Raw genomic sequence first — 21,404 nt, forward strand, 5'->3', positions numbered from 1 at the left:
AGTTCATTGGTAAAATCACCAGGCCATAGATGAGTCAGCAAAATCTATATTCGATTTGAAGGGTGACAGTGAGATTAAGGACGGCTGCCAAGTTTTTGTCTTAAAGAACATAACCAGGCAAGAGGTAGTTAACTGACTTTTGGCCAGCATACTTCTAGCTCCAAAAATCTTAAAACCAGAATGTGCCCTTCACAACAATGAAAACACCAAGAAACATGCTCTGAAAGACTTTCCAAAAGAGGAGTGGAAGCAAAAGGTCCCTATACTATTAATGGATAAAAGAGACTCGTCTTTATTTACAGACACAAAAAAATCTTTTAACAGGAAATGGCCAAGTAAATAAAAACCAATTGTTTATTGGGGAAGGAGGCAGAGCAATTAGAGGGGAAAAAAATCAGGGATGTGTATGGTAAGGGAGAGGTTCTTGATAACTCTCTATGAGTATGTACAATTATTTAAGGATTCTTGAGAAATCTTGGCAGAAACTGTGAACTTTATGCAAAAGGATGCTAGAGTTTCAGAATCCAAAAAAATAAACTCTTATGTGCAACCTGGGCTGGTCCATAATCAATTTCACTTTAAATTTATTGAATGGTTTTTATTACTTGGCAAAGATTTTTTTACATCTGCTTCTCCTCTTACTCCCCCAATGATCTAATGAGATGAGCAAACGTAACCATACCAGTAGCAACACATCGCATTGATACAGTTCTTCGTGGATTTCAGATGCGCTTTGCCATTTATCTTCTTTTTGAAATCTGTCCAAAAGATGACAGAAAAATATTATCAACCTCCCTCTGGGTTTTTTTTTTTTTCAGCAGATATAATTAAGCAAGAACCAGTGGTGGGTGATGGGATAGAAATATATATGAGCTACTTTCTCTGGCCAAGAGAAGTAGCTGTAACAGTATTATCACAAGTCATAGTATCCACTACCATTGTCTGGAACCGAATATATGTCAAGACATTCTCCTCAGTGCTTTACTGCTAAGAATGTTCTGAGCACATTTCTTGGTGCCTTGTTTTCATGAAGGGCACTTGTTGGTTGGTGGCCCAAGGGTTGTTAAATGACTGTCTACTGACTGATCACATCTGTATAGTTCTGTCTATGAGACAAAAACCCTACCAGTTTTCCTTGATGTCACTCCCTTCCCGACTCTCCAGTCCTATGTGAATTTGACCACCTAAGTCCAAATGGATTTACAAGCTAAATGTCTCTGCATTTATTATCGATCATTCATTTTACCATCATACAGCCCTGTGAGGTCAGTGTATTTCTTATACCCCTTTTACAGAAGAGGAAACTGAGCTTGAATACTTGTCCAAGTCCACATGGCCAGGAAGTGGTAGGGCTTAGATTTGAACATAAATCTATTCAGAGCCCAAATGTATATTGTCTTGTTTCCTGAGCCCAAGTTCTTAAGAATAATGGTTACATTAGTTGAGAACTTACCAGGTTCTGGGCACTGTGCTGCAGTCTCTGCCAGTATTAACTCATTTAATCTTCCCAAGTCAACAACCTTCTGCAGTAGGTACTGTTCTTATCCAACTTTTATAAATGAGGAAACAGAGACTCCGAGAGGTTGTTTGAACTTGTCCAAGGTCACACCGTTCATGAGCAAGTTGACCCAAGCAATTTGATTCCAGATGCCAGGCTATATTCTGTATATTAAACTGCTCCCCAAAATTAGGATTCAGGAAAGTTAAAAGATATGTCAAGGACCATAGGTCAGTAAGTACAGAACCAGGGCCAAGAGCCCCTCCTCACATTGGATTATACTCAAGGCATGTGGTGATCTTCGCCCAGTCTCCATCAGAAGCCAACGTCTCTCACCTCTGCCATCACCCTGGCCCTGTGTGAGTCTGTTCCGCTCCCTCAAGCAATTTCCCCGTGCTGTACCTGCACCTCTTCCACGGTTACCCCTGCTCAGGTTGGGGACAGACCCTCTCCTCCCTCGCCCCCAACCCCCATCCAGTCTTCAGACACGGAAGCCGACCTGTTGTCTGCTGCGGCTCAGACACACTGATTATAGTCTTGGCTGCAAGGGAGCGAGGGAACCCCCAGATTCACCTTCTGCCATCATGACTTCCTACCTTTTAAAGCCAGACATTTCAAACTAATAGAAGACGCAGTCCCAGACAGATCCTGCCCATCCCCCTCACTGATAAATTTTGCTTTACTGGCTGCAACGCGTCCCTTCCAGATGTTTTAAGTTAAGATTGGGAAAGCTGTGTTTTTACTGGATTGAATCACAGTGCTTGGCTGACATTTTTTGGCCCTTCATACACTCCTTAGATTTATCAACTAATTGCAGACGCTCCAAGAGAATAATACAGCGTGTGTTTATTATGACAAAACCTGCTGGTGTGTCTTTGTGGCCCGAGATTCACGGGTGTTTCCTTTACCAAATCCCTGGTTAAGTATTAAAAGTGGGTTCAAAATTGTTGGTTCCAAGTCAGGAACTTACATGGGCGAAAACTTCATTTACGTGTTTTGATGGAGTTTGGGAACGGGGACAAGAGAGATCCAATAGCTCAATTTTAATTCTGGGATTATTTTGAAATCTTTAGTTGTGGATGATAAAATGATTTATTAAGAGATGCCAAATGCCTGAGGAATTTTATTTAAAACATTAAAAAAAAAAAAAAGCTTTGTGTTGTTCTAATGCCACTGTTTACTAAGTTTTTCCATATGGGTTAATTCTGTTTCTCCCAATGTGTCCTGTTTGGAGATTTGTGCCTAAGGACATGCGGAAGGGCGGTACCTCCCTCAGTCAAGGCAGCCACTGGCTGAGGTGGCTCTTCCGGGCAGCAGACATGGTCGGGAGAGGGCGTGGACAGTCCTCGCAGTTCAAGTAGGACAGTCGTCATGTGGGAGATGAGTCCCTGCACACCAGGATTCTGGCAAGCCCTTATCCTAGGACATTGTTACCTACATGAGAGACCTAAAGAGCTGGATAAACCATTGGAATGTGGAAGGTGAGAAGCAGCAGGGAGGGAAACATGGATGTCCCGCATAGATCCTTGGAGTCCCTGATCCCAAGTCAGAATGACAGTGAAGGGAACTCGGGAGCTCAGGGGTGATACCAGCTCCCTAGGGCCAGGTGTGTGAGGACCACGCACTCTACCCAAGATGGGCATGGACTTGGGGAGCTCAGTGCGTGTGTGCCTGCTGTCGGAAGGGGCTCCCGCACCAGCGAGGATCTGAGACTATACCAGTGTTTGAGGTTTGGCGTTGTGGCATGGTAAACCAGAGTCCAAAGAAATAAAGCAAGCACTGACAAATAGGAACAAATTGCTCCCTACTGTGGAATCATGTAAAAGCCAAAAACAAATAGAGGAATCAAAGTACAAAGATGCCTTCAGATTGTACAAAGAATGGGAGGCGATGTCAGGAAAAGTTAGCTGGAAACCTGAACTTTAGAATTGTCAAAAAAAGAAATAGTGCTTCTTATGAGTTTCGCGTCTGTAGATTTACCCAAAACATGTGTTTGTGAGAGCCTGTTTCAGTGACTGCATTTTAGTGTATTGTCATCTGTATATCAGATATTTTCTAAAGCATGTTCTCCATTTCCTTTCACAATGCTTCTCTATGAGGACGCCCAGATTTCTCTCTGGAATGGGTAAATATTATCTCTTCGGAGAAACTGATTTGTTTTTATTTCACCAATTGAGATTCTCATAAATATTGCCTGACCTTCTCATCTGCTACTAGAAAGTTTAGAACTAAATCCATGAGCCACTCCTAGCAAGGAAATAAGGTCTTTCCAGTATATTTTTTCTACGCTATTCTCATTCCTTACTTCGTCTTCCCCTTATTTTTCCTTATTTTAACCCATGTCCTCTCCTTTTATAATTTATTGTATCTTTCATTTGATTGTATCTCGTGTTGTCTGTATCACTTGAGATGGGACAAAGAAGCATATATAAAAACATCAGTGCAAATCAATGGGTGTTTCTCAATGCTAAGATGCTTGCTTTCTTTTCTAGACTTTCAATGTTATCATTTCACTATTAATTCCTTCAACAAATGCCCCTTTCATAAATAGAGAAATGATTTCTTTCAAAGCCCTCTGAACCATCTCAATTTCCAAATTAAGGCCCAAATAAAGAGATTTCGTTTGCTTGGTAAATTAACTCAGTGTCCTATACTTGTTTAAAATGCTTGGATGAAATTTGAGAATCAGTATTCTGCAAGACACAGGATTCATAAATGGTGGAGAGAAGCTTACATCCTACCAGGCAGATATCCTGCTTGGCCCAAAGCAGCCTTGATTAACTCCCTGTGCGGTCATGGGATTGGTTCCCTGACACTCTCTTCTCAACCCTACAAGTCTCTTCTGGAGGAAAGAGTCCATTTCCATTTGAATAAGACTATGGGGTCCAAAGAGTGAGGCACAACAGGTCAACATCCTCTCCTGAAACATCTTTCCATGACTTTTCTAATAAAAAGGGGAACTCGGAGTAATCTGGAAACGATTTTCCATCCGACCTCTCCAGCTTTACCTATCATCACTCTCATTTCTACTTTTCAAGTTCCTTGTGTTCCAGGTAAAGAGGTTTATGTATTTCTACCTTCTCGCCTTTGCTTGTGCGATTCCTTGCCTGGATCCCAACCCTCTCCTAACTCACTCCTCTCCACTTGACAGAGTCCTACCCTCAGCACCCACAGCTTTCATGAAGCCTATCCCAGTTTAACAGCCTCCATGATTTTCCCCGTGAACTCTGCAGATTTACTATCTACCCCTTCACCCTGGCAACCACCACAGTGACAAACCATCATTATTTATATTTTCAAGTGTAACTCCCATTTCCCTAACCAGATGTTAAATGTCTCCCTAACCAAGACTGATATATCATAGACTCAATAAGTATCTGCTGAAAGAACAAATGAATGAATAATTCTAATGGGGACACCTAGAGGCATGTAGCACAATGTTGGCTCATTAAATGTTTGATGTTACTAATATTAGTCAAGATGTTACCACCCATCCACCCACCACAGCATAAGATCCTTGAACCTTCCTGTCTTGGTAACTCAAAGCAAAACCCTGCTTCTAATAAAGTAAGCTGTGCTTTGACTCTTTGATTTCCTCTCTTTCTAGATTTTGAAGAAGTCCTGCATCGAAATTTTAGCAGCTGAACCATCCACCATATGTGCAGGAGGTAAATTAAATACAAAATAATCTCCTAGAAATGATGGTATTTTGAGTTCAAATCACATTTATTTAAGTGGTGGGGAGGAGGGGAGACAGGGCAGAAGAAGGAGGAGGGTGGAAAGAAGAGTAGAAATGGCCAAATAAATTTTCTGCTCAGGCAAAAAAAAAAAAAAAAAAGAAAGAAGCAGTGTATCAGTTGTTTGAAAAAGCTTGTCCAAATCCTCTTCTTTCATGGGAACCAGTTCGAGAGTACTGCAGAAATACTAGATTCCTACACATCACTGCCAATATCCTGCTCTGAAAAGAAGTGGAGCTGATCCAGGAGAACCTGTTAAGAAAAAGAAGTGAAAAATTTTACCTTCTCAAATTTGACAAAAGCATGTGACCGCATATACCCAATACTAGGACCTTATCAGGGGTCTGTGCAGTGAGGAGCCTCAATTAGGGTTCATTAGCTCCAGGTAAATCCACCTCCCCGATTTATTTGGGTCCTTCATTTTAAAATAATTAGAAAATAGGGAAGTTCCTTAATTATGCAATTACCCCATCCTTGAAGAAAACCCAGACTTGTGGTTTAGCACTGTGCAAACTGGATGTGTTGTAACTTCATAGTGAATCAGAAAGTCTAAAGACAATTAATACAATTCCTGTTAATTCATAACATATCAGTTCCCCTCTTGCAGACAATCTTATCTGCCTAACAGAGTATCTGGCACTTAATAGATGGTCCATCAGACAATGAACATTGGCTGAATGTCTCGAATCTTTATTTCCTCAGCAAATAATGCACTGATTTTGCCTATTTGACCCAGATTAACCTCTTTCACTTAACCATAAGAAATTAATATCACACCTTTGAACTGTCTAAAGTAAAATCAGGAACTGATGGCCAAAGATAGAACAAGGCCAAAATAAAAACAGAACCTCCACCAGCTGGACAACAGAAAAATAGCTTCCAAAATAATTCTTGAGTCAATGAGTAGTAAAAACCAACATCTCCTTTTTATACCACTGAGATGTGAGATAATAAAATCACCACATAGATAAACTTGATGAACATAGCAAAGGGTCCACAGGAGCAAATTTGTCGATTTTAATGTTTCTTACAAAATGGAAAAGAAAAATAAGTAATTAGGAAGTAAGTAAAATATTTGTAAAGTAAGAAAATAGATTAAAATGCATTAATAAATTTAAACAGATGAAAGCAATTAAACTGATAAATCATTGCAAGAGCTATTTGTTCGGTAAAACCAATAAAATAGACAAATCTCTGGTCAATCCAATCCGAGGAAGCTTTCTTTTGTATTTTTTCAATCTTTGGCTTATCTGCAATACTGTATATGTTATAGGCCAGCAATAATTTCCTGTATCAGAGTAAACTATCTGATTCTATTTCCTTTATGTTTTATGAAGAAAAAATTAATACAAGACACAGTAATGGAAGCTAGCTCTAGCTTTTGGAAAAGGCAAGCTTCCAGCTCTCTTGAGTGAGAATTCTAAGGATTAAAACACAATATTTAGAGAATAACTTTACAAAGGGGAAAAGGAAACTTCCAAAAGATACCATGACACCAGAAGTTCTACCATGGGTTCCCCCGAAGGTCTGTTACTGATTATTCTCTGGAGTAAGTGGCTTTCCTGAGGCACTGGAGCCCATTTCATTGTCCATGGCAGTGAACACCTGTCAGGTAGACCTGAGGACACTCACTTGGTGATTTTCATTTGGCTACTGCAAAGCCCCAGGGATTTACATGAGAGAGCTTTGAAAAGACACCTGCTGTACAGAACGAGGGGACATTATTATTACCAACATCATTGTAATGAGGATTGAAGGTCAATGTGAGAATCCTCATGTTGATAACATACCCAGATAAGAAAAGCATGCCCATGTGTTTCTTTACTGAAACAAAACCAGGGAGAACACTGAAAAATTCTAGAGTACCTGCAAAATGATTAATTCAGTATGTGTTGGAGGCAAAAAGAAACAGGAAGCAACAGAGTGTCCGCATTTCTAAGGTATCATGGTGGGACAGAGCCCTAGAAAAATCTATTGAAAAGGTGAAATTCACTTCCATTAGAAATCTTTCTTCTCAGCCCCCGCCTGTCTCTGTGAATTGTACTCCTTCCTGGGCCCCCAGCAGAGCCCATGCTACGGAGCTCCTCCCAGGCCTGTCCTGCTCTGGACACTCGATGCTGACAATTGCATTCCCCCAAGACAATGACCTCAGTTGGCTGTCACCGACAACACAGCAACAGCCGTAGTTGTGACAGCAAATCTAGCTCTGAGAGAGGCAGCGAGATAATGCACTGGGGAGACAACAAAACTGAGATCCAACACATATCTTCACAGGTCAGCCTGCAAATAACAGGGTGAAATTTAATGGGACCAATACCAAGTGTGGAACTTGGGTTGAAATGCCAGTTTAGGGAGACCCGACTTAGTAGCCGTTCTTTCAGGGAAAAAGAAAACAAAAGGAGAAAGAGAGCTATCCTGAGAGCCAACAGGAATACCTCTGAGGGGAAAAAAAATGTTGATGTAATCTTAGGGTGCATCAATAGTCATCCATTGTCCAGGTTAAGAGAGCTAATTTCATGTCTTATTATTCCATGTTCAGACCATGGTTCCAAGTCCCACATTTTAAAAATGGCGCTGACAAAGTCAAGCCCATAGAAGAGATGATGGCTCTGGAAACAATGCTAAAAATTCATTCACTTACTTTCTTTCTTTCCTTTTCTACCTCCCTCCCTCCCTTCCTACTTTCCTCTTTCTTTTCCTTGCTTGCTTTTTCTTTCCTTCCTTTTTTCTTTTCTTCCTAGCCTCCTTCCTTCGTTCTTTCCCTCAATGCTTACTGTCTACGAGGTACCACGCAATATGAAAAGATGTGGGTACACAAATGCAGAAAGCTTGCTCCCAACCACCCATGACCCTCGCGATCTATTCTGGAAGACGGTCACGTGTTCAGATAAGGCACAAACCACACGTGAGGCACTGTAGCAGAGATCTGTTCCAAGAGCCACAGGAGTGGTGATGAGACACTGGTGGAATGAGGAAGTAACCACGGAGATTTACACACAGAACGGAGACGCTTCCAAGAGCATCTTCAGATATATTACAGAATTCCCGTGTGGAAAGGAATTATTATGCTTATTATGTGTAGCTTCAGGAGACCACCATGGAGAAGCTGGGGAGGAAAGCAGGGAGGCAAATTTTGGCTTAACACATGGAACATTTACAACTAAAACTTTCCAGCAGCGGAGTGGATGGTCTGAACTCTCCACCCTTAGAATTATGTGAGCAGTGGCCCTCTGTAACCCTATGCAGTCCCCCTTTGGATGTTCTTTATGACTTTGAGTTTCCAAAGTCTTAATTCAATTCCAGCTGAAGCATTAATGGACGATTTTTTTTTTTAATGGCAAAGAATCCAGTACACCTAGAGCTATTTTGCATTTTAACTGGAAGTCTTAATGGGGAAAGGGAGTAAGGAGAGTGTCTAATCTCTTCTAATCAAGAAGAATTTCATTCAATGTCATGAGTTTAACTATTTGGAGACTTCCCAGAACTCCTCCACTGCCAGAGGTTATAAATGGACAGCCTACAAGCCTTCTCTGGTCTGTACACAGGTTCTTTTTGATCCACACTACATTAAAAATATATATATATATTGCTAGCATTTGAAAATCTGATTTTACTTAAAAATTCAGATTTCCACCTTGCTTTTAAAAATCAAATCTAGCAACACTAGGCCTGCATTTATTGCAAGGTGATGATTACTGAGACTGAATAACTTCCCTTTTTAAAAGAAGCATGGACTCTTTAGAGTTCACCATACTCCCCACCATTCCCTATCACCTCAATACCCAGGCCAAGCATATGGTTACTGTTTTGCATGGTGCTTGCGTCTGTATTTAATGTATATACAGTTCCTGTTTTAAAACACATAAGAAGTCACCTGCTGTGGGGAGTCTTTAGTGCCCCTTTGCCATTACCTGCTTTTAAATAATTCTGCCTCTTTATTAAAAAGTTCTTAATCAAATATTTTTGCTGATTAGCCTCTCTAATTAGGGGATTTACCCCCTTGTTAGATTGGCCTTGCCTTGTTTAGTTCCTTTCCAGAAAATGTGCCCTCTGCCAAAGTATAATTTCCCTCCGGTCCCACTCTGTTGGCCTGAAACTTGAATCACTCAGTGTTCTATGTAGTAAGCAAGTTCTCCAGGAAGGAACTAATTGGAATCAAGTGTGCAACCTGCCAACTGCTCTACACATGAAGTTGTTGCACTCCAGACACGGAAGGAGTTTATATTTAGCTCCTCACATTGTCCTTTCAGAAGCAATCGTACCATTCCTACTGTGTTGTTTCCCACTGCTGGTAGTAAAACTGGGCGGGTTTGCACAAAAGAAGGCGGTTTTAGGCCTCCTGTTTACCATTTGGCCTTAGATGCTTAAAGCAGACAGTTTTAGGCAACATCAAACAGTGGTTTCATTTCTTTCACATTTCATTGTTTTTCAAAGAGCTCAGGCCTAGCCCTTAGGCACCTCTTTAGAATGGCTTGTTTCATCACTGCTCCGCCTTTTGGCTAAAATCCAGTGTAAAATGGCCTTTTTCATTCTCTGCTTGGCCCTTCCTTTGCATTTAAAGATGCTTCTGTTTGGAGGAGGGACTCCCAGACACTGGTCGTAGAATTGTAAAATGACACCATCACTTCGGAAAATAGTCCTGACAGTTTCTTTAAAAATGAAACTTACACCTATCTATGGTCTGACCTGACCATCCTACTGCCAGGTGTTTATCCAAGAGAAAAGGAAGTCCATGTCCAGACAGAGACCGGCACACAGATGTTTATACCTGCTTCATTCTTAATAGCCAAAAACTGTGAATAATTCAAATGTTCATCAACAGGTGATGATGGATGAAAACATTGTGGTTTACCCGTGCAAAGAATGATACTCAGCAATAACAAGGAATAGACTATGTATAAATTTCAGTAATTATAGGTGAGTTTTTAAAATAATTATGCTGGGTAAGAGAAGCCAGACAAAAAATTTACTTACTGTATGATGCCATTTACATGAAATTCTAGGTCATGCAAACTTATCTTAGAGCAACAGAGAGCAGATGAGTGGTTTCATGGGATCAGTGATTGCTTGGTCCTGGGGAGGAGCAGGAGTGAGAGATTACTAAGGGGCCCTTGGAAACTTTTGAGGGTGATGGATGTGTTCACTATCTTGATGGTGGTATTGTCCTGTGATTGCACACATATGTCAAAACTTGTCAAATTATATACTTTACACGCAAGTTATTCTGTGGCACTCATACTTCCTTTTATAATATGCTGTTATAATTAAATAGCTGTAAAATTAAAAAGTTCTAGAATAATTTAAGTATCAGAAAGCACTTAACACACATCAGTCTCTATTATATTTATGTTTCCTGTCACATTAAGCATCTAATAGGAAAGCAAATTTGAACTAACTGGCAAGGTAAAACAATAGTAGCAATAATTTTGCACAAAAGTCTTAGAGGACCAGAGTAAATGGAATTCGTACAGATGTCTCATTTTCAGATACAGTGGAGAAAAGGTGATCTTTACTGAGGTCATCTTAAAACTACGTTTTCCACATTTTAAAAAAAAAAGGGGGAAAAGAAAAAGAAAAGAAAAAAAAGGAAGGAAGAGAATAGAGTAAGTTTATCCAACTATTCAGAGACTCTATTTTTTCTTTTTCTAATTGAGCTATAACTCACATACCATAAAATTCTCCCTTTCAAAAAGTGCAATTCAATGGTTTTTATTATATACACAAAGTTGTACAACCATAACCACTATCTAATTCCAGAATATTTTCATCACCCCAAAAAGAAACCTTATACCCATTAAGCAGTCACTCCCCATTTCCCCCTCCCTCCAGCCCCGGCATCTGCCAGTTGATTTTCTTTCTCTATGGATTTGCTAAACTTTTCATATGGTAATGAAATGGAATGGAATCGTGCATTATGTGGCCTTTTGTGTCTGGCTTCTCTCATTTGGCATAATGTTTTCAAGCTTCCTCCATGTCATAGCATGTATTAGAACTTGCTTCCTTTCGTGGGTGAATAATATTCCATTGGTTGAATACCATCTTCATCAGTTGATGGACATTTGGATCGCTTCTGTTTTTTTGCTATTATGAATAATGCTATCATGAGCATATACAAGTACAAGTTTTTGCGCAGACATACATGTTCAATTCTCTTGCATATGTACGTAAGAGTGAAACTTTCAGGTCATAAGGTGACTATGTTTACTTGCTTGAGGAACTGCCAAACCATTTGAACAAGCATCTGCACCATTTTGCATTCCCAACAGCAAGCTATCAGGGGTCTGATTGATTCACCAACACTTGTTTTTGTCCCTCTAGGTTATTATAGCCATTCAAGAGAGTATGAAGTGATAGCTCCTTGTGGTTTTGATCTACGTTTCCCTAACGACTAATGGTGTCGAGCATCTTTCCATTCATTGACTTTATGAAGCCTCAGAAAATAAGCAGGACTAGACCTGACTGTACACGAATGAATGACCGCCTTCTCCTTCTTTACTCCCTTTCTATACCAAGATATGTCACTCATGTATTCAGCCAGTACTGAGGCTGACTCAGCCTTCGGTTAGGCACAGCCCAAATTTTAAAGAGACAGAAATGATGGTCTCTACCATCAGGAAGTTTAAATTATAATTGAGAATAAAATGACAAAAGAGGTGCACCTGGGTGGCTCAGTGGGTTAAAGCCTCTGCCTTCAGCTCAGGTTATAATCTCAGGGTCCTGGGATCGAGCCCCGCGTCGGGCTCTCTGCTCAGCAGGGAGCCTGCTTCCTCCTCTCTCTCTGCCTGCCTCTCTGCCTCCTTGTGGTCTCTGTCAAATAAATAAATAAAATCTTTTTTAAAAATGATAAAAGAATCATAATAAACATGTACCTCAAAGAATATCTATCTTTAAACATGGGATCGAAGATCATTTTCAAGTAGAAATTCCTCCCTGACACCCTCCAGTCCCTCAGCACTGCTTGTAGGAGCCGTCACCCAACAGGCAAATTGCCTGAAGACCCGGAGCCGTACAGACCGTGAGAGGCGGGCTCAGGGCTTTCCGGGTGCATGAACTGGAATCCCGTGTCCTGGTTCTCACTGGCTGGCGGAGTCATGAGACAGTTTGGTTACATAACTTGTATGTGTGAAGAGCTGACATTCCGGTCGGGCTGGGCTGCAGGGTCAGGCCTTGGGGCTCTTCTGGAAACCAAATGTGCGCAGGAGCACAGAAACCGACCCCAGCAGCGGGGGCAGCACGCCCTGGCTCCGGTGTGCTTCCCCGAGCGCCCAGCGTCGTGGCCGCCATGTTCTCCCCTGGCCGAGGGGGTTAAATGGTTCCCTTGACACCACATCGCCACGTCAGGGATTCCGGCTGTCTTTCTTTCTAAACACCCTGAGGTCAGGCCCAGCAGACATGTGGGCAGCAATTTTTTTTTTTTTTTTTTTTTTTTTTTTTAACAGAGGACTCAGCAGCTGAACTCGTAATGCTAGAACATGGTGTTAGAGAAGAGAGCTTGGCACGGGGCCTGCATTTCCAGAGTCTTGTCTCCTTCCGCTAAGGTTTGAGGAAACAAGAGAAGGAGCACAGCAGTGAGATCGAAAACATGTAGCATCAGCAGAAAGTGTCCCACGGCAGATTGCTGGATGGCTGACATTCAAAATAAAAAACAGAAATAGCTTTCCATAGGCTTCCCATTGGCTTAAAGGAGTAAATAAGATATACTAAGATTCTTCCACAATGCTTGACACAGAATGTGTGTTGGAGCAACTGGCATCAGCTACATGCCTGGCAGGCTTCTAAGGAAAATTATTAAGACCATCCATCTAAACTTGGCGATCGTGCAGAAACATCTATTACATGCATATGTTAATCCTTAATATTCAGAGGACTTGGGATCCTGAAAAACCATTTGCTCATGACCTGAACTACTACAGTACACAACTAAGGCAGGGAACACTCAGATAACTCCCCCCCCCCCCTTGCTGCTTACAAATTACATAACCTTGGGCCAGTCATTTAAAATGTCAAATCTCAATTTCCTGATTGTTAAGGTCCTTCATACTTCAAAAAGCATTCTGTTCTAGTATTCTTCGCGGCACAGATGGTGCCTCTGGGTTCTCTTGCTTGGGTTTCACTTTCTTTTTTCCCCATCCAGGCCAGCCCCACTTTTCTGCAAACTTGCCTGAAACTGAAATAAAATAAACCTTTTAAAAAATCACATCAATCTCTAAATTGGTCACATGTCACAAGACAATGAGGATTCATTTCAGCATAATGGCCGCGTCCCCAGGGCATGGCATTTGATGCCAAGACACCTGGATTCCAGCTCTCCTCTGACAGCTACTAGCCATGAGATCTGGGACAAATTACCGAACACCACTCGGATCAGTTTTCTCATTCGTACCTCCCTGGGCTGTGGTGAGGCTGAAATGATCTTGGACATATACTAGGCTTAGCACGGGGCTTGGCACATGATGAGGGAGCAATTAGCATCCGGCATTTTTATCTTGGCATACATGATCTCTAAATTAGTTTCCTGGGAATGAAGGTGACATTAAACTTTGGAAGAGTCCCATATGCTAGTTCTCTTAATCCATTCTTCCTCCAACAAAGGTGTCCACTTGAATAGCGATTTACAGTTCAGGATCCACTTTCACAAATACTGCCTTTTCCTCCGACTTTTAGTCCATTTCTTTTTTAGATACCACGCAGCATAATCCAAAACCCCAATTTTTATACACAGAAGAATGACATGGTGACTAACATAACATAGTACAAAAAAAAAAAAAAAAGGACTGAAAAAAAAAAAGAAGAAAATAGAGCATGGACTATTAGTTACTATCAAACTTCAGCAAGTATTTCTAAACATTTAGCTAATAACTTAGCTGGGTTTTCTCCTTTTTGTAAGACTATTGTGAAGGATCATTATTTTTACTCCATAAGGATTTTCTCAACCGATAAGAGTTCAACTTGCATTGTGCCAATGTGAAATTAACCTGCAGGGCCAGAGATCTGCAAGTTACATTCTCTCTTCTGTTTAGAGAGAAGCCAGTGCTACATTGAGGGGCCATTGTCAGTTCAAGTATATAATGCAGGACAGTGGCCACTGGATAAGCAAGACTTTGACTTGTTGCTAAGTACAACCATTCCCACATAATCCTAGCTCCTATGCTGTATGTCCAGCAGAGACAGGAGGGCCAGAAGCAGTATCAGATCATTCCTGACCTAATCGAACATTTTTCTAGTGGTGGAAGAAAAGACACCACCACCAGACAGCACATAATTCCTTCCCACACCATTCGAGACAGACTGGGTTGTCTTAAGGCCGTGATTTAAATAAATAAATAAATAAATAAATAAGCACCTCAGGCTCCAAAGAAATTCTTTCAGGGGACTCCAGACCCAAGAGATGCTGAGTTGATTGGAGGAGAGGTGGAGAGCCCCTCTGCCATGGCCCCCTGACTGCAGGTATCACAGCTTTTAATACTGCCAGGACTTGGAGAGTTGGGTGAGATTTGAATGCACAGAGAAGGGGGAAGCAGGGCATTCCAGGTAGGAGGAACAGCAAGAGCAAAGGCAAGAAGGTAGGAATTCAAAGTAAGATGTCGTATGCCTTCCTCATGGACACCTAGTGAGAAGGAGGTGGTAAGTGGCAAAAGGCACCCACATGGTTTGGGGTTCCAATGGGAACCAGTGTCCGAATATCTGAAGCTTGGTAAAACAGTTTACAATTGCCCTACATCTGGGCAGATGGAAAATGTAAGGATGACGGACTGCAGTCTGATAACATGACTTGTCCTTTTTCCTTTCAGAATCATTTCAAGTCGTTGTAAGAGGAAACGGCTTCCGACATGCCCGAAACGTGGACAGGGTCCTCTGCAGCTTCAAGATCAACGACTCAGTGACACTCAGTAAGTTCTTACAGACTTGTGGGTCTCCTCAGCCCGCTTCGGGGACAGGAGCCCCAGCTCCATCTGCCCAGTCCCCCACAAGGGACCACACAGAGATGGGCCTTCCCTGATGGAAGGGTCTCCTGTAGGGCCCTAGCTGGCCCTGAATCTGCCCTTGTTTCCATTGGGAAAGGCAGAAGGGCACCTGATTCTCAGACTGCCAGCCTCGGCGCTAAGTCGCTCTCTCTCTCTCTCTGGTGGCAGTGCTAGGTGCTTAGAGCTTGGGAAGGAGGATGTCCCTTAACAAAGGACTAGGTACTGTCAGAGAGTGAAAAATAGATGGTCTAAATTTATTAATTCTGAATAAACCCAAAGCCAAACTGTTAGGTTTGGATGTGTAGATCCTGGAAGTTTTTCCAATCTGGATGATTCTTGCCTGGAAGAGCCAAGAAACTCTCATCATGGTGAACACCTGACATGAAATCAGGAATATGGAAGGAAAATGATGTGTGTCTCATGTGAAAAATGAATTATCATAACACTGGCACTCTTACAAGACATTTGTAGCAGGCGAGTTCTTATTTTAAAGACATGTGGGATTCGTGCGGCTGTCCAGAAGAGGAGGGGAAGTCTAGTTATGGGGGGGACAGATGGCCAGGAGCCCTGGTTATTATTCACATCTGGCCTCCATCACAGCCATAATTATTGATTCACTATCTACAGTGACAAATGGTAAGAATACTCTACATTTTGTGTAATGCTGTGTGCTTCCAAATGTTTCACATCTTTGTGCCACAGTAGCCGTGGGAGGCAGGAGGATCATGGAGCACAGGGAGATGCTCGTTTATTGACTCAGCAGTGACTTTAGGGTCGGTCTCCTTATAGCCTTATGGCATAGGTGCTGGCTTGCTTTTAAAAAGGAAGAATTGAGGGGCATGCCTTTTTTTTTCCTCTTAACCTCTGAAAACCCCCTTGAATATTTAAACAGAGTAGGCACTGGCTTCCTTACAAACATCTGGACTTCCTGGCCTTGGAATAATTCCAAACATCTGAAACATTCAGTCCACTTTCTTGATACTTGGAGATGCTCTCACATATCCAAAAAGTGCATGCGATTCGAAATCATTTTGAAAAATCTCTGGCTAGTCATAGTGTGAAGGCTGGACTTGTGCCCTCTACCTAGTTCTTCCTTTCTCTCCCTTTTCAGTTGTGATGTTGCTCAAGTACACCTGCCCTCTCTTCTCAGCCCAAATCTCAGGTCATAAAGTCCCGAGGGTTAACCTCAAAGATGTCAAGTCTTCCAATGTAGGCTTCCCAGACAAGCAAGCCTCCAGATCCAAGCCCCCTCTAAAGATGAACAGAAACAGGATGCAGCGTGGCCATTGCCTGGAAGGTTACACAGAGGTGCTGTGTTAGCATAACATGAACCGTGGATGTACTCTGGGTTGGTAGAGGGACATTCTGCAGGCCTCTTCTCCAGCTTCTCTACGAAATTTTCTTTCTTGGGAAACCCAGCTCATCCTCTTTCTCCCTCTTCTCTTCCTTTCCTAACATGTACTTTCCTAACATGTGCAAAAACCAGCACAGGCTCTCCACCTCATTAATATTCAAAAACAAATAAAGGCGTTAGGGGTAGGGATCTAGCTGAAGCCACAGTCTAATTGTGCTCCCCCCCGCCTCCCCCGTGCTGACAGTTTGGAGCCGAGGAGGGCAGTCATCAGCCTTATGACCTCCTTCAGCAAGCTCTCCTATACTCAAATATACGGTTATTAAAAGTACGCTAAGGGGTAAATACTGCAATTGGAAGAAAAAAAAAAACACCTTGCCCTTCGTTTATTAATTCACCCGCTCATTTCCATTCAGTAAGTGGTATGAACACGAAACTATGAGAACAGAAGAGGTGAATACATTTTAGGATACAACATAGTCAAATCTACATTTTTCTCTCAGCCTTATGGAGGTAACAGTCTCTATGGAGTCACCTCTGTGAAATAAAATAAATTTAGATTCCTGGACTTTTCCCATTCTCCTTTCCTCTCTCTAGATCCCAAGTTTTAAGATATTATCTATTTTCATTTTGACGGCATGTATTTCCTCTTTATAGACTTTTTTCCTAAATGCTGCATTAGATTTTATAACAGGAAGAGAATATAATGCCATTATCGATCAGAAAAAGATCAATCAATGGCCCAGTAATGAAGCTAGGACTGTTGTGGCTCCAGCCAGTGCAAACGTGTTGCAGGCCCCAGAGTCTTTGACAAATAACACAACAGCAGATTCTGTAAACCCAAAGCTACACATAAAAGAACAAACTGAAAAATTAGATTTATAGTGGAACATGCTAACATGACCTTCTAAGTCTTCGAATGAATAATAAAAAATTAAAGATATAGAGCAGATATATAGATATGTTTTTAAATGGCTGTGAACAGCCCTAAACATTTATTGTCTTAAGGCACAAACAAAATGCCAACTTATTAATGCCAAAATTTAGAAATTATTTAAATATATTCTTTGATGATAAACATAACCCAGAAAATAAAAAGCATAAGTTGATACCTACTTCTCTCCCACGTTCCTTGCCTTTACTTAAAAATAAAATCAATAGGGGCGCCTGGGTGGCTCAGTGGGTTAAAGCCTCTGCCTTCAGCTCAGGTCATGATCCCAGGGTCCTGGGATCAAGCCCCGCATCGGGATCTCTGCTCGGTGGGGAGCCTGCTTCTTCTTCTCTCTCTCTGCCTGCATCTCTGCCTACTTGTGGTCTCTCTCGCTGTCAAATAAATAAATAAAATCTTTTAAAAATTAATTAATTAATAAAATAAAATAAAATCAATGAATCAACCACTTAGAAATCTAAAACAATTTCTGGACCTGAATTCAATATAATAGATCCAGAAATTCTGGTCGAAATATGATTTTAAAAGTTGCAGGAGTGCCTGAGTGGCTCAGTCAGTTGAGCGTCTAACTCTTGATTTCGGCTCAGGTCATGATTTGGGGGTCATGGGATCAACCCCCACATCAGGCTCCATGCTCAACACAGAATCGGCTTGAGATCCTCTCCCTCTCCCTCTGTCCTGCCCCATTCCCACTCTATAAACATACATACATAACATCTTTTTAAAAAATTATATTGTGTGACCCTGCTCAAAAGAAGGAAACCCTCAGGTATAGAAACAAAAAAGGGAATGCAAAATCTAAGCAGGAAGCAAAGCTGTGGAGGCTCTAGTCCTGGGAGTCTGCTGGCCGAGATCCCAACACTGATGCAGACACAGGACATCAGCTTGTGCAAGGCAGCAGGCAAGAGCAGAGCTGCCTGCAGAAATTCCGCTCCGATGGGCTATACCACACATTAACTAGATTTGAAAAAGCTGCTTAGTGGCTCAAAGAAGCAGGGAAGTAAAGATAAGATGTTCTACCACCCACATGATACAGAAGCACCAAATCAGGAACCAAACCCCAAAATGTGTCCATGACCATTGATCCGTTGGCCCTGGCAGTGGCAATGCCCATCTAACCCAACATACAACACTCCTGCAGCCAACAACCTCCTATGAAGAAGGGCTCACAACACCAAATGCCCAACCATATGAAGACGGATGAAAGAAACAGAACAAGCAAGAAAACGGGACTGGAGAACAATTTGAAATATCATGTAAAAAAACATATATAAAGTGTGTAGAAAGATCAATGAGACCAAGGGGAAGACCATTTAACAAAAGCAGATCTACAGAAGAATCTAGTGTAAATTTTAGAGTTGAAAAAGTTTATTCACTGAATTGCAATTTAATAGATGGATTTAGCAGTGCGATTAGACAAAGGGGAAGATGACATGCATGATCTGGAAAATAAAGACAAGAAAATTCAGCCTGTTTCACCATTCTTATTTAATATTGATCTGAAAGTTCTAGCAGCCATCCAGTAGAACTTTCTGTGATGATGGAAATGTTCTTAAATGATAGCTGCAAGCCACAAGTGATTACCGGGGACTTGATGTGGCTAGTGCAATTGAGGAACTGAATTTTTTATTTCATTTAATGTAAATGAAATTTAAACTTAAATGTCAATAGCCACTGTGACTACTATACTGGGCAATGCCATAGATACCACATTAACACAAGAAAACTAATGAGAGATCTAAGTACAAGAAAGGGGGTCAAACATCATTAGTTTAAAATTATGGTTATGGATGCCTGGGTGGCTCAGTGAGTTAAAGCCTCTGCCTTCAGCTCAGGTCATGATTCCAGGGTCCTGGCATCGGGTTCTCTGCTCAGTGGCGAGCCTGCTTCCCTCTCTCTCTCTGTCTCCCTCTCTGCCTCTTTGTGATTTCTCTCTCTGTAAAATAAATAAATAAAATCTTTTAAATAAATAATTAAATAAATAAATAAAATAGAATGATGGTTATATCCTTCTGGAAAACCAAAGAGAATCAATAAACTATTGGACTAATAAGAAGTTTATTAAACTGGATAATTTTGAAATAAATAACTCCCTTAAAAAAATCAGTATCTTTGTCGGAGTTCAGTAAAGATCAATTAGAATGGATCCCAGGAGACATAGAGTAATGACATAAAAAACCTGGTAAGAGGGGCACCTGGGTGGCTCAGGGGGTTAAGCCTCTGCCTTCAGCTCAGGTCATGATCTCAGGGTTCTGGGATCGAGCCCCACATGGGGCTCTCTGCTCAGCAGGGAGCCTGCTTCCTCCTCTCTCCCTGCCTGACTGTCTGCCTACTTGTGATCTCTATCTGTCAAATAAATAAATAAAATGTTTAAAAAAGAAAAACTGATAAGAATTAATATAACCAAACTTGTGAAGATATGTAGGAAGAAAGCCACAAAACTTGGTGAGGGATATGAACATATAAATAAATGGAGAAGCAGTATAGCTCCATACCCAATCAATGGAACCAAACCACCCAGGAAAAGAATCCTAGCCTAAGCCTAAGTGACTATGGCAAGTTATTTAACATCTCTATGCCTCAGTTTCTCTCTCTGTAAGTTGAGGATAGTGATAACAGCTCCTCTCTCATGAACTGCCATGAGGCTTAGATGTGGGGAGTGGGGCTTTCAACAGGACCTGGCACATAGCAGTCAATCATTGTTGGCTGCTGGGGTTAATGAATAATTATGACTCTCACTATTGTTAAGTAGAGCAGCAAGTGAATATTGTAAAGACATTAGTTGTCTTCAAACTAATATTTACTTTTAAAACAATCCCAATAACAATTTCAATGGAACTTTTTAAGTTAACAAAATAATTCTAAACTTTATATGGAAGAATAAACATTCAAGAATGGCCAAGAAAAATGTGGAAACTTGCCCTGCCTGATTTTTAAGATGTATAAAATAGCTTTGGTAATTGGTCTTTGAAACGATGTGTAACTGGTACCACAAAAGGCAAACTGAGCATTGGAACAGGAAAAACAAAGTCCATAATCAGAGTCCAACACTTATGTGAATTTAATGTAAAATAAAGCAACCTTTCAAATCAGCAGGAAAAGAATGGATTACTCCCCCAAAATGGTGTGGGGACAACTGGCTAACCACTTGGAAAATAATTCAGTGAGATTTCTATCTCATAACTTACTTCGAAACAAATTCCAGATGAAAAATTTAAATGTGAACATGAAACTATAAAAGTTCTAGAAGGAAACAAAAATAAACATTTACATAATTTTCTAGTTGGGGGGCTTTATATGCATATCACTGGAGAGAGAAAGAATAAAGAGAAAATTTAATAGTTTGGGTGCATATTTTTAATTTTTCTCTTATCTCCCCCTCAAAAATCTAAAGGGAACAGAAAACTAGCAAAATTATTTGAAAGATATATAACAAAGAATCAATAACCCTAATATACAGACTGCTCTTAAAATCAGTTAAGAAAAAAAAAGGAGCACATCAATGGATGAAAGCTATAAAAAGGAAATTTACAATTACAGTAGTGGTCAGCAAACATATGGAAAATGTTTATTATAACCAAAGACACGCAAATAATAGTAGTTACCTCTGAATAAGACCACTATTAATTTTTATTACATGCAAATTTTTTCTTCTAAGTTTTCTACAATCATGTCTCTTATGTGACAAGAAAAAAAAACAGCTACAGTTGCTTAAAATTTAATTTTAAAATCCTTGTTAATTATTTACACCTAGCACACATCTTCAGTTTAGCATTTGGTTAGTTCTCCAATCACCACGCTGAACTCACTCCTGGCCAAGAAGATATCTTGGAAATCTTGACACAAACTTTATTTATTCTGGCCGCACTTTTTCCTACTCCAGTATTCAACATATTGTGCCAAG

The 21,404-nt window shown here is 40.9% G+C and overlaps 1 protein-coding gene across 1 annotated transcript in view; it reads left to right on the top strand.

Annotated features, from left to right (window-relative positions):
* The window catches only part of ANTXR1 (ANTXR cell adhesion molecule 1), a gene marked incomplete at its 3' end in the record, with an annotated part of 84,743 nt that extends 69,618 nt beyond the window's left edge, over window positions 1-15,125 (top strand). Inside the window, 2 exon segments of the mRNA XM_045077922.1 lie at window positions 5,106-5,166; window positions 15,027-15,125. Coding sequence (XP_044933857.1) covers window positions 5,106-5,166; window positions 15,027-15,125 — 160 coding nt within the window.
* Between the last annotated feature and the right edge of the window lie 6,279 nt (window positions 15,126-21,404).

The sequence above is a fragment of the Mustela putorius genome, unplaced genomic scaffold (genome assembly GCF_011764305.1).
Source record: "Mustela putorius furo isolate JIRA1106 unplaced genomic scaffold, ASM1176430v1.1 tig00000224_pilon_pilon_pilon, whole genome shotgun sequence".
Lineage (NCBI taxonomy): Eukaryota > Metazoa > Chordata > Mammalia > Carnivora > Mustelidae > Mustela > Mustela putorius.